The 14,937-nt window shown below is 33.4% G+C and overlaps 1 protein-coding gene across 1 annotated transcript; it reads right to left on the bottom strand.

Moving 5' to 3' along the window:
- Positions 1–1,321: 1,321 nt before the first annotated feature.
- On the bottom strand, positions 1,322–13,938 carry LOC106779609 (NAD-dependent protein deacetylase SRT1). Its single transcript, XM_014667757.2, has 14 exons — positions 13,679–13,938; positions 12,198–12,227; positions 11,997–12,089; positions 10,935–11,054; positions 10,715–10,815; positions 7,480–7,588; positions 6,293–6,372; positions 5,565–5,643; positions 4,528–4,581; positions 3,774–3,870; positions 2,935–3,017; positions 2,394–2,461; positions 2,062–2,164; positions 1,322–1,789 (listed from the first exon to the last, which is right to left on the bottom strand). Exons 1-14 carry the CDS (start codon positions 13,775–13,777, stop codon positions 1,466–1,468), a joined length of 1,440 nt encoding a protein of 479 aa, XP_014523243.1. The 5' UTR covers positions 13,778–13,938; the 3' UTR covers positions 1,322–1,465.
- Positions 13,939–14,937: the final 999 nt, after the last annotated feature.

Here is a 14,937-nt window from a genome sequence, read left to right as displayed (position 1 = left end):
GTAAAAGATTATGGAATTGATTAACTTAGATTAATTTAGAGAATGATTATTTTAAAATTTGTGATTGGTGAGTAAGGTATTGTTGAGATTATGTATATGTTGATTGTGATAAAAAATATATATATATATATGATTACAAAGTGATGAAAGTAGGGGCCCAGCCTTGGGAGTAATTCTGACGCTTCAATGGTCAATCAAACTCACTTAGAGAGGTTGAACCATGTGGTGAGAAGTAGCAGGAGGTCCTTAGTCTTGGGGGCTCCCAGTATGCCTCAAGGCCCGGAACGGACTAACCTCGTGAGTGTGGCAGGGTGGGGAACCCAAGTTTCATAAGTCACCACGGGTGCAAGACTCGCCATAGCCTGACTCTCATTTTAAAGTCCGGACGAGTCAAGTCTAGAACTTCACATGTTTAGGTTGTATGTTATAAATCTGCTTTGTTTTCTATTCATTTTCATATGATCACATGAGAAATCTATTGTATGTTTCTTATTTATATAATTAGTTCACCCTTGCCTTGTTTGTGTGTTGTATGTCTCTCTTTTGCAATGATCATCCATTTTTGGATGTGAGCAGAGGAGAATGAGGTCTCACTGGAAAACGCCCTGGAAGAGAACGAAGGCACTGTCGCTGCCTAGATCTTTAGGAGTTTTCTTATGCCCTTTTAAATCTTCTGTATTTTGAGATACTAAGAATTTGCACGTTTTAATTTCCTCTAAATTTCCTGGATTATTGTAATCCTAATTTAACTAATTAAACACTCTTGACTGCTTTCTATTATCATTTATGCTCACGTCTTAAATTATATAAGTGTATGCTATATTTTGGGATGTCACATTCTTACCTAACCAAACACTTTATTCTATATTTAAATATTCTATATTTTATTCTTCATCTTAATTGACTTTTTCATTTCTTGTTCTGACAAAAAAATACAGTATAATATTAGTAACAAAAGGAAGAAGGTAGTTATTTAAAAGTTAACTTCAATTTTTTTTGTAAGAGCCATCTCACTTGATCATCCTTCGCCAGTAATAAAAATAATTAACTAACATTTATCCTTAATTAATTGAAAATTTTAAGGAAACTTGATGGTTCCAAAAGGAATTACTGCCGAATGTATGAATGCAATGATCGAAAACACATTTAATACGTATTAGAATGATGTTCATCTTTTTAAGGTAAAAAAAGAACACCCTTATGGATAAAGGACAAAAAGAACATTTTTACAGAAGTTGAGCATTTCTCAAACTAAATTTCCTTGTACACCTATCATTCACATCAAGTTGTCTGGAATTTTCATAATAGAAACATTCCAATAGCCACACCAAGAACACCTGCTATATTAGTAATATGGTATCAAAAGCCTTTTAGCATCAGCAACACCGTTTAAGGGAAACTGAGTGTAACATCTAACAAAATTCACTCAGTCTCTGGTGAGTTTCTAATTCTTTTCTTACAAAACCTACATATGATCCCTAATATTACCTGATCTGGATTTACACTTGGAAGACCCTTTTGAACGCTTCCTAGATGATCCTGTACCTGTCACACTAGCTTTTCTTTTTTTAATATCACCATTACTTACAGAATCAAGGGCTGCTTTACATGTTTTGCTGTACTGAACAACATTGGTCACAATGGCATAGGTAGTGACATCACTTCTAGGTGTCAAAATGGTCTTTCTCTCAATAACACCATTCTGACCACATCTTGATTCAAGAACTGCCTTGTCTCTCAGCTTTTGGAATATGTAGTCCTTATCAAAGACAAAGCAGTCAGTTGAAACCTGCCACCATGAATTTTCTGGTAAGGCATTTGCTAGAAAGATCTGTCCCAGACATTTTATTTATAAAATCATTCTTGGATGAAAGAAAATAGCTTTGGACATCAAAGAAACAATGAGAAAAGGAAAATGTCGATTCAACCTTCATACTTGTAAAGAGTGGGACTTTTAAATAATAAATGGTGTTTCACAAGCTTGCATTGACACTTTTAAGTTAGCTATGAAAATGAGACGCCATAAGAGAAGATAGGTAAAAGTTAAGCAACATATCTCACTTTAAAATCAACTGGGACATCAATTTCAAGGGATGAGCAACCACAGCCATCACTGAAGTTGAGTTTCAGAACCATTTCAAATGCTTTGTTGTATGCTGTTCTCCTGAGGTATCAGTCAACAAAATGTAAGGAGGAGGTACAAGCCCAATTGAAAGTATCTAAATTAAGCAACACAAAGAAATGAAGAGTTCTTTTCCAGGATTCTAGACTTCATCTCTAGATTTTCACAGTTCTTTCAAATTAGGTTTTATCATATCTAGTTCGTAAGGACCAATAAATAAATTGGGTAAAATTTGATTAATGCCACAAGGAATTGTACAGTCGGTGGAAACCTTTTAAGCCGAAATGGTTGCTTATCTAGAATGGCTGCTTTGTAATCTTCCCTGTCCAAGAAGGAGACCTGCAGCACAAGGACAGATACACTGATCAATTTCTAGCTCGAGTTTTTTTTCTTTTTTTCACAAAAGCATGAGACTGGTGAAGGGAAGGAAGCTATGCCAGTCACGAGTTCAGGAAGAATGAACTAGAAAGCTCCATTCTTACTCTCTCTTAAAAGGAAACAGGAAGGGTTGAGCAAGAGAGATACAAAGGAGACTAGAAAAGGGATAAACATAACTTTAGAATAAATTTCAATTTCCAAATCAAGTTAAGTCTTAGACTCAGTACAAGGCCCTCCTTAATGTAGTAGGCAAAACCACTTTCATAGTGAAAAGATCCTGAAATAATAACCCCCCCACCCTCTGCAAAAAAATAAAAATAAAAACATTTTCCCCAAAATATAAGTTGTTTTGTGAAGGCAAAATGAATGTTTCTATCACATCTCTAAAGAAATTCCAAAATTAGAGTAAAAAGAGAATGAACATGTTGATTCACCTCAACAGACTCAATGAAAGGCAATGCGGCTCTTTGTCCATGAACACTGGCAATCTGGAGAGTCCAGTTCACATATCTTTTATCTGCCATGCAAGTTAACAGACTATGTAATAGATATGTATCAATTCCTCATGTAATAACTAGTCATTCCAGTATATTAGTATTTTTGTGTGCAGTGCTCAGCCATGAATTGGGAGAATGTGAACAAGGAAACCAATTTTTATACAGCATCAAATGAGTCGACAGAAAATATCCGAAATAAGATGACACATTGATAATATTATGTCAGAAGGAAGCTTTGTTCAGTAATTTCAACACAACTAAGAAATCCGGAGGCAGTTGGTTTTAGTTTAGAAGAACTAATGCTAATTACAATAAAAAAACAATTAGAACATTTCTTATTGAAGCTTGAAAGCTTTATTAACAACTTGAGTATTCTCCCATCATAATACGACATGAATTGAAACTTATCCAAGAGTTTGCTAGAAAGATCCAAGAATACAATTTATGATTTTCACAGCTTTATAGCACCATCGAGCATTGATGAATCAAGAGTGTGAATGTGAATTAACATGTTGAATGCATTAGAATATGATAACATGCAGAGATGTAGCTTAAAAGAAACTATTGAATATAGTAAAAACTATATGGGATTAATCTCCCTTGTATAGAAAATACACATAAGATGTATTTTGTAATAAAAAAAAATGTGAGCTAAGTTCAAAATATAAATAAAGAATAATAATAAAGTAACTAAAGATAAAAAATAAAGATAAGATATCTATTTAAGATATCTAATAATCTAATATATCTAACCGTAACAATAAAACATCAGTTACCATTGCTCAAAGCTTGCACTAGAACAATCTGGAAAAGATCAATCCTGACAAATGGAGGAATCTGCATATTAAGCTGGTCCATGACACCCGCAATTACCTGCTCCAGTTAGAATTAATGCTTGTCAAAATGCATTAAAGCAAATCTGCATTTATTCTTCATGGCAATTTAAAAAACCAAACAACTTATCTACCTTAACCTGAAAATCTTAGGATATGAAAACAAAAGAAATTTCTTAAATAAAGAAAATAGATAAGGATTGATAACTTGACATGTCATGTACATTAAGAAATTGGACCACAAAGGAATTCAGAAACATGGTCAAAAGGAGCTGAATGATTACTTAATTTCTTTTTTTTTAAAGGAAAACAGAGCTCCATGATTGTATTGTTGATGTTATTCTCGTGGAATGCTAGTAATGTCACCAGATAATAACTTCTGTAGCATTCGTATAAAAGGATTACAAGTTATATCGATAGAAGTTTAATACAGGATAAACTGTTGCTAAGTGTCTACATGTCTGTGTTAGTTTAATTTAATAATGAAGCCCATAACATACAACTCCATCGAACTCTAAAAGACTAAAATGAATTCAATTGTAATCTGAGTGCTTGACAATACAAGTCAAAGTGCAGGCAACTTTATTACATGTACATGTGTCTACCAGTGCTCTTTTGCAACCTTAAAATTAGTGAAGACTTTAATACAAAATAATGGAAAAGAAAACACCTATAATAAAGGATTCAGAACAAATACCTTATCTGCAAACCCATGTATGACTAAGCTGGCTTTTTTGTCCTTTGGAGTTTTCTGTAGAGTCCAAGCATTTATAGTTTAAATGAAAAGAATAGTGGACAAACAATCATAAAAGTATGATAGAAAAAGCTCTGAAACTTGGAATCCAGACACATACTTAAAGTTTGATACCATCATAGCTCTAACAACCATAAACATCCCAGAATTTTAAGGCAGCATATCTTGACCACTGGCCATAGTTGATTTGGAATTAGTGAAATTGCCAGTAAATTAGGGCACTCTTGATTACTTTTGCAACATGCATAAGCTTATTGTAACAGCTAAGCCAAAGATCTATTACATGGTATGGTACAACCAAGGACTACGATCGCAATGACAGATGAGACAATCATAAGGATCAAATATAAAATAGAGTAAAACATTGTACAGAGAATGATGCAAACTAGAACCACACAACTAGATTCGACAGCAATTAACTTAACCCGAAGAAATGAGTACGTATTAAGTCTGAGAATTAGTAAATGTAATACAGTGAAATAATTCTTCTAGTGCACAGAGCCAAGCTGCTACAGAGAGCTATTTCTCTCCATTCATAACTATAATGTAATACCCTATTACCCCACATTCCCACCCATATACTAGTGTAAACCACAAATCAGTAAGAACCTTCTTCCTTTATTCTCTCTCTCTCTTTCTCTGCCAACTTAACATTCTGCATTTCCTCCCTCTATTCTTCCTAGTGTAAACTCTCCAAACCTTGAACCTATGTGTCAACTGATGTAGTAGTTGATCCTTTGTATCCAATGACTCGTTTTTGGCCGAAATAGAATGAATTAAATACCAATTTACAAGTTCTACCTCGAGATTTCAAAAGGTAATTTAATAATAATTTCATATTTGCAAAGAAAAGGGTAGAAAAGTAAGAGCTCTTAATCTCATTAAACAGCAAAGAAAATTTCACAGTAGAAGTTAGGAGATGGTATCAAAATCAATTAACACGTAGAAGCAAACTAATAAAAAAAAAAGGAGCAGCGTACCTGGAGATTTACAATAACAACTTTACCCCCACCACGAAGTGCTTTCAGAGGCAAGTTGCATGCTGGAGTTATTTGTAAGCTGCATTGAGATTTTAGCCATGATACACCACGTGAAAAATATAGCAAAGCGATACAGTTTTGGAAGGTATGGAAAATTGATCATGCACGACTCTTTTATTCAAAGACATGAAATATACCCACAGATTTATTTTGAGCTTGTTAAACATATTGCTATCATAATCTGGCCACTCGGTGGTAATAAAACTAACAATACAAGCCACTTCAGTACCAATTGTGCTGCAAAATGGCCCTCCAAAGTAGTAAAATACCCATTGAACATTGAACTTAACCAGACATACCAATTGGGATTCTACATATAACTATGTTAAAGAAGGGTATCCAGGGCTGTTCGTTTAGGAAAAGACTAAGCAAAACCTGAGGGTCCTTTTAACTTACCACTCTAATGCAATAACTAAGTTTCTCACTACACTCTGGAATTATAGAGCAGCAAAGCTTTTGCCACAAAACTAAAGTCAACGTTTATATGTTAAGAAATAAAGACTTGTTCTACTTTTATCCATTTAGTAATGAACAATTGAGCTCGTATAAGTGTGGACAAACAAGTGAGGAGAGATAAGTAGGCATAATGATGGCAAAGTACTGAAAATAATAGATGAAAGAGAAAACAAAACTGTTGCAGTGATAAGAAAAAAAAAATCATTTATTACCTTGTACCCAAACATAACACTATATCTGCCTGTTTACAGTGCTTCTCAGCAGGATTCATCTCCTTTGGAGGCAATGCATCCTGCACGTACAGAGACACAGACTTGTTTTAAAGGGAAACATCGCTGTGCAGCTGAAAAAGTATGTCAATGTGTCCATAATCATCTCCCTGGACACAATAACTTTCAAAAACGTTGACAAATGAATCAACAGCTGGTCAGTTCCGCTTGGCTAAGGACAATAGAATCAATGTACAACTTCAACTAGAGCCCCAAAATAAAAGTATTCCACTTTTCAGCAAGAGACTGAGCTATTTGTCCTTCTCACTGGAGTTTATAAGTAAGGTATCGTTTATCATCTATTATTATATAATTGAGAACTGGTGGTGAAAGAGTAGCATTCATGACAAACCAATAAAAACCAGAATGATAGTAGGAGGAAGACTAAGAACCTCAACGAGCAAGTTTACAAAACTTTGACAACTACCAGCCACTCATTATAGTTTATGATGTCCACCAATCAGCCACCAATGAATTAAAAATTAAGCCAAAATACTGAAACGTTATGCCATGAATCTAAATTTAAAAGCAGCCCAAAAAAAGGACAACAGTGGCAACATGAAAAGTGGAGAAAAGACAGATTGTTTGATAGTTGGTTGATGTTAAACAGAAACCAGTTTTCGTTTATATCAAAGTTTTCAAAAATATTACAACAGTTAGCAAATCAATATTCCTTGCAACAGCATGATCAACACTTGACCCAAAACATGTTTTTATTCATCTTTGAGTTCAAGGCAGATCAAATGGGGGAGACATAATTGTATCTAGTCTCAGCAAAAAACAGCAGAAAAGCATTTGTCTCCAGTTCAATATCTTGAAGGAAAAAGAAGTTATAATATTCTCTTCCATTCCCTATAGATGAAGCAAGGACACAATAAATATACAAAAACACTTACTCGTGTCTCTAACAAAGTGCATTACTTATGAAGTCTTGATTTTGCAGCCAAATATCCATTTAAAGAAAAGCCTTCCATCAAACTATGTTGCAGTACAGTTTATGACAATTCCATTGGTTTGAAATTCTATTCCAATACCAGAGAAAACAATAGAACCCATGTGACAAATTGCAGCCAAAATTATAATGTTGGGAATCAACCAAATTGCCATCAAAAAAATGAACAGTCTAGTACCTCCCAGTCAAGGACAGTATCCTTAAGTCTTGTCCCACATTTGGATACTGTACAACGCCTTGATGTCTCCTTTAAACCAATAGTTTCTACCTCAAAATCACGAAAGTACCTTAAAGAGTATAATTGTAAAATTAGATTACAGTTCTTTCAAGACATAATGTTTAGAAAATGACTGTGATACTGTTAGTCTGTTACATAAAATAAACAACAAAAAAGCAAACCTAGAGAAAAGCATAATATAAAGGTCACCCAGAATGGGTTCCCGTGTAGCATCTGTACATCAAGAGCAAGCTGGATATTTTGATAGAACCTTTTTAGAGAAAAACTAAATATTGAAGAAAAGTAAGCGTAATAGTAATGGCTAAAATAGATATGAACCAAAGTTTTTACATGATTGACTTAACAACAGAAATAGACAAAACCATGCCAACTATGTAGCAGTTGCTACAAAAATAGAATAAATAATCAATAAGATTAAAAAACAGAAACTGGGATAGAACTTTAATGATGAAAGAAATTTAGTTGTCTTTTTTTGTTGATAAATACTGGTATTAGAATAGTTTATATTCTCAATTTTGGTTTCCTTTTCTCTTTTTCTTTGTACTTTTGTTGCAAGATACAGATCTCTCTCTCCCTCTCTCAAGTATATATATGTATATGAATCTAAAGAGAGATCTAAGAAAGATCTCTCAAGTACCTTTTCTCACATATTTTTCTCAAGTTGGTATCAAAACAGGGTTTATCATACTTTGTCTGTCATTGTCCATCAAGGAAAATGCCTTTAGCTGCCACCAGCCACCATCTTCTTTGGCAACACCAGATCTGGAGCATCTCTCTAACACAAAATCCAATCAGTCAAGGAAAATGCTATTCTTACTACTAGCTTTCATATAAAAAAAAAAATTCTCTCTTTTTTTCATGAAAATAATATTCTTTATTTTATTCTATTTCCAAATGAACCACTTTTCATATTTCTCCCCATTTTTCTGGTTGTGTTTATTCATGACGTATCTCCAAGTTTGGACAAACTCTCGATAAGAGCCATTAGAAGTATCTTCCTAGGATATTTTAGTCTCCGAAAAGGGGATTATTCTCTAAAAACAAAAAGGTATTACATGTCTACTAGTGTCACCCTTTTTGAAAAGACTCTTTTATTTCCTTCTTTCATACAAGATGATGACATTTTCCAGCAAGTCTTACCAATTCCATTAGTTGAATCTTTTGGAATCACCTCCTCACAACACCCTAATTGAAAGTAATGATCGAAGTTCCATCTCCACTGAACTACCATCGCCACCCTAATTCACTATGTCCGTCACCATCAACTCTCAATACCATGGTTCCTGAAAATGATAATTTAGGTTAGCTCATTGCTCAAGGTATTAATTTTACCTGCCATCATCATCCTATTTATAATTTTCTACTCTATCATAAGTTGTCTTATTCCATTTGTCGGTTATCTCATTTGTGTCTTCTGTGTGATTCGTAAAGAACATGAATGAAGTACTTGATCATCCTAGATGGTCACAAGTCACGATTGTTAAAATGCAAGCTCTTAACCATAATAGCCTCTTCCACTTGGGGAAGAAGAGAGTTGGATGTCGATAGGTTTATGCCATTAAAGTTGGGTCATATTGTGAATAGATCGTCTTAAAGCTAGACTAGTGGCCAAAATATACACTTAGATAAATGGCCTTGATCATGGTGACGATACCTTTTCTCCAATGTAAAGATAACTATGGTACAACTCTTCTTTGCCATGGCAGTTATTTGCCATTGGTATACCCATCAATTAAATATCAAGAATGTTTCTCTTCATGGTGATATGGAGGAAATCTACATGGAATAGCCTTCCAGGTTTGCTACTTGGGGGGAGTCTAGGTTAGCTTATAGATTGCATTTGTGTATAATGGTCTTAAACAATCTCCACGTGCTTTGTTAGGAAAATTTAGCCATGTTGTTTTGTTTACCTAATTGTGCATGTTAATAACATAGTTATCACAGAGAATGATGTTGCCAACTCAGGAAGCAATTTTGTAATCACTTTCAACCCAGAGGCTTTGGACGTTTCAAATACCTTTTGGGCATTAAAGTGACTCAATCAGAGGAAGGTATAGCAATTTCTCAAAGAAAATATTCTTTAAATTTCCTACAAGTTCACAAGATTGACTACACCCATGAATAGTTATATGGATCCCAGTGAAAAATTAAAGGCTGAACAAAGTGAATATTTTGCAGATCCAGAGAGATATAGAAGACTTCTTGAAAAACTTAGTTATCTCACTGTAACTAAACCTGACCTGTCTTTTGCCGCTGGTGTAATTAGTCAGTTTTATGTAGACTCTTTAATCACCAAAATGTCATCATTTGCATCCTCAAATACATAAAAAAAGCTCTAGGAAATGGTCTGTTATATACAGATAAAGGAAACCTCCAAATCTCTGGGTATTGTGGTGATGATTAGACAGGATCTCTTATAGATAAATGTTCCACTCTTGGATATAGTAATTTCATTGGAGGGGCTATTATTTGTTGGAAAAACAAGAAATAAAATGCAATTGTCCAGTCAAGTGCTAAAGTTGAATAGAGGGCAATGACATACTCCCTTTTGAACTTATATGGAAAATACAATTTCATCAAAAACTAACATTTTATGAAATTCAGTAAATGAAGGTGTATGTATCATAATCAAGCAGTACTTCACATTGTTCCCAACTTTGTATTTCATGAGAGGACCAAACACAAATTATCATTTTGTTCAGGAAAAATTGTTGTTCAAGAAAATTTGTACTGAGTTTGTTAGTTTCAATAATCAACTATAGATATTTTGACAAAATCTTTAATCAGAACTTTTATTCAATATATATATATATATATATATATATATTTCAAGCTTGAAACATACAATCCATATACACCAACTTGAGGTAGTATAAAAGTTGTTTTGTGTTGTACCAGTATGTCATATAGAGGCCTAGGGGTGAACTTTATTCTGTTTCCTTTTCTCTATGTACTTCCATTGCAAGATACACATCTATACACACACACACACCCACACACAGACATATATGAATCTGAAGAATCTTTTCTTGAATATTTTTCTCTAGTACTTGCATCTGTGTTATAAGTACTAATAGCTTCATGGACAAAATATGCTTGAATATGCATGAGTAACTAAATCCCACTGAGAAGAAGATTATGCAAAAGTAGGATTTAATGTGCAATCAAAACTTACTCTTCTCCACAAGAAGGGCACACCTCCATGAAGGAGTTCCCATGCAATTCAGCTAGTTTCTCCCTTGGTATTCCAGATCGAAGATGGAGACCATCAACATTCTATCATAAGAAAATAAAAAGATGGCTAAAACAAACAATTCAAAATATTATTACCTAAAGGTTTTTCATATCTAAAGAAAGTGAGATATACATAGGAAAAAAAAACACAATGAGTCTACCTGACTGATGACGAACTTCAAAATGCCAACCTTTTCTAATTCAACCAAAGCCATGTGTGTCAAACTTGGTGCTGCGCGGTGAAATGGCAGTGATGCTTCAGGCAAGGCTTTACCTTCTCGCTGCAGCAACAAGGAGAATTGGATGAGCAGATCTCCATGTGAAATTCATAAACAAAAAGAAAAGAAGATTCGGATTTCTGAAAGAATGAGTACTAGCAAAGAATAATAGAATTTGACTTTCTTTTTAATAGCTTGCCACAATTATATCAGTTAATATATTATGTTGTGCCTCTTGTTGTGGTATAAATATATAAATTCAAAGTTCAAAAACACCAGCATCTTTCTTTCTGTTGGAGAACAAATTCCTTATAGACACCACAGAAGACGACATTGTCGTCACTAATTATTAGGGTAGCTGACAAATTCATGTAAACTGTGAAGAGGATAATCAAGCACAACTGCAGCTACAACAATAAATACTTAAATTTACTGCTTTGAACGTTAATTCAAGCAAGCATGAGCATAAGGGGCACATAAGTAAAAAATTCTCATATTCCAATTCCCAACAAGATTTTAAGTTGTACAGAACTTACTATACTGATGGGATACGTTCTTGCACATTTATTTCAATCCATATAAACTTGGCGACATTATGTTCTTGACTAGAAAATACTATTCAAATCAAGCTGAAATTGTTAGAATATACTGTGGTCTTTTACGTGTTGGAATAAAAGAAGTGGTGACTTCTAGACAAATGCACTTTATTATTCTGTTCACTTTCACTACAAAAAAATATGTATACTTCCAACTAGTTAAGCCACTTCTCTACTAATAATATTTGAGTTTATAATCCTAAATTTAAGAATTGGAGAAAAATATTTATAGTAAATATATTGCAACTATAAAAAATTAACAGCATTGTTCTTACTAGTATTTACATTCAAAATCTGATAGAAATTGCTGAGATAGTCAAACATTCGTTCACACTATGTGAATCACCAAAAGGAATAAAATTTTAATTTTGATTATGGTAGAAGCATTTCCAAGATTCAAAATGATCACCTGAAGCGTCCATATTCCCTTGGGCCCTCGAAAATCAGGTATACCACATGAAGTTGATATTCCTGCACCTGTAAACACCACTAGATGCTTACTCTGCAAGCAGAAAAAGAAAACGAATTAAAAAGCAAGGATTATATAAAAACCTAAGTACAGAAAGGAAATTCGCTAATATCAACATTAGTTAGTAGCTGCAAGCAATACCTTTTTTATCATAATAGCTAGTTGATCTATCTGCCAAGAAAGAAAAGTTATGTTAGCAAATGAAGAGTCAACTTTGGTTGAGGGTGGGTAATGACTCCTTTTTTTACCCAATGTAGACTCTTTAGTCTTAATATGAAAACTTCTCACTAGGTGATAATTTGGTATGCTATATTCTAATTTAATTTAAAATAAGAAAACAATTGAAAATTTGAGCGAAAGTTAACCTAGCAGATGAAAAAATAAATAAAGTGAAATGGTTGAAAGAAACAAGATAAAGGAATCATGCCATAAGATTTAACGGCTATCCAGCATAATAAAAGAAACCAATAATGAAAAAATAACTCAAATGTACGAATACACATATCTGCATGGACAAAGCACTGCACACGTGTGGATAAATACCATAGAAAATCCACTAGGAATGGGAACATCACCCATCAAAACAGGTACTCATGCTTAACAATTCTAATGATTATGGTACTAAAACCACCTGATTATGAAACTATATATTGTAATGGCCCAGCTGGTGAAAACTATGATGACAACCCTGGTATCTACCAGGCAATAGTTGTTCAAAAAAAAGAGGAACGATGCAAACAGAAATGAAAAGCCTAAACAACCCCCCAGCAATATCCTCAATGGCAAAATTTCAATGAAATTTAATCCCTAAGTAGGTGGTTGAAAATTGAAATCCCCTGGCCAGACAACCCAAATGGCACCTCCCTTTCTGATGAAAACCATACTGAGAAAAGTAATCAGTAAGCTTAGAACTTTATGCAAGACAACAAGTAATGTCTAACAGTTACACAAATAGCACCACCATTATTAATCATCTTCAGCATAATCGACCAATGTCTATCATAAAGCTTTCCCACATTGAGGTGAAATACAATCCGAAAAATACCTAAGCACCCTCCTGATAAATTTCAATGTTTCAAAGCATATTCACTACATCAAACCCCTCATACAGTTCAACTATTCTAAAGCACGGTTTTAAAAATTGATCTACAACGGCGATCTCAGCCGCAACATCAAGGTTTTTGGGCTCACAGCAACCACAATTGCAACCGCATTTACCTGCAATTTCATGCAATGTCAAGGATCGCAACAAAATCGCATCCGCATCCACAATTTAAACTTTTGAACCAAATTATTTGACACCCTAATACAGTATTACAAACACTCAATCATGCATGTAATCACATAAACAACTCTAAATTCCACCATTTCAGCCTAATCACCAAGCACCACTAAATTAAGGCCATTCTTTTTAGCAGCACATAACAACAACAAACACAAGCATAAATTCATGGCAAAGAAGGGTCTCTCCATGTAGCACCCTGCAGACACAAGCTGCATAAGAGAGATCAACATCACCCAACAAAGTTATCACATGCAACAAGGGCACAAGGGCAAGCAATAGTGAGAACAATTACAATAAATAGGATATTCTAGAACGATAATGGAGACAAGGAACACACTTTCTCTCGCAAAACGTGAGATGGGTCGAAGTATTCGACCATTCCAACGTTGCCCACATCTTCTATGTAGGAAAGCTTCTCGGCATACCCAAGAGACATAGTTGTTTGGTGACCCAATGTGCTGTGCTGCCAAAAATTCAGTACAAGTCCCTCACTTTCTTTCCCTCTCAGAGGAAATTGAGAAGAAATATGTTTTTGTTCTTCAAATACAGAGAGAGAGAAAGAGAAGCATTGTTTCTTTTAAGGAGACCCCAAAAGGCCAATGTACTCTCATACACAATGTATCATTCCCTGCAACGTTATAAAGCACATTACAGCATTTAATTATAAAATCTTTTTCTAATATTTCTTAAAATTCATTACTGTAAATAGTGACCCAACGAGGATGTTTCAATATTTTTTTCATTAGAAAAATCGAATACAGGCAAAGATTTATCAAAACAGTGTTTCTTCAAATTGTTTTTATGACTTTATCAGCCAAGTCAATCTACTTTAGTTGGGTGTTTTATTCAAATCCAAATTAAAATACATTTTATCAGTTTTATACCATAAAGGTATTATTTTTTAACAAAATTAAGGGTTATTTTCTGATCTTTAATTGAATTCAGGTTAGACTGAAAAAAGAGAGAGAGAAAATGAATTGTTTGAATTGAGAAAATGCAACAAAAGTTAAAAGAAAGCTAATATATCAATTTTTTATTTTATTATAATAAAAAACATAAATATTAATAACAAAATTAATAACATAATTAATTGTGATCAATTATATTTTAAAATTATAACATATATACTTAGGTCTTTATTTTCGAATAAATCTTCACTCTTATGTGAATAAATTTTTATTTCTGAAGGTTTGAAATATGTATTTTTGTAAGGATTTAAGGTATCCATTTTCTAACTTTGCTTTTCTTCTTCACTCTTCTAGTCTGTTTTCCTTTGCAATCCAAACATTTTTGGATGGTTTGGTTTAAAAAGAAAATGAATTATAAAATTGATAATATTAAGTTTAGTATAAAACTATTAAATAAAACATTATAAAATATACTCAGAAGAATATATAATATTAATATAACAATTATAATAATAATTATAATATATATATATAAATTAATTATAAATCACATTAATTTTATCTTTCAAAAAGAAAGAATTTATCAAACTACATATACTTCTTTGGACTCATTATTCCAAAAATTGGTATACCAACACCTATCAATTCGAACACCAAATTAGTACTTTAACCTCATCTTTCACGAATA

The sequence above is a fragment of the Vigna radiata genome, unplaced genomic scaffold (genome assembly GCF_000741045.1).
Source record: "Vigna radiata var. radiata cultivar VC1973A unplaced genomic scaffold, Vradiata_ver6 scaffold_361, whole genome shotgun sequence".
NCBI classification, from domain to species: Eukaryota; Viridiplantae; Streptophyta; class Magnoliopsida; order Fabales; family Fabaceae; genus Vigna; species Vigna radiata.
The sequence above is the reverse complement of the archived record's forward strand: the minus strand, read 5'-3'. Positions and strand labels throughout refer to the sequence as shown.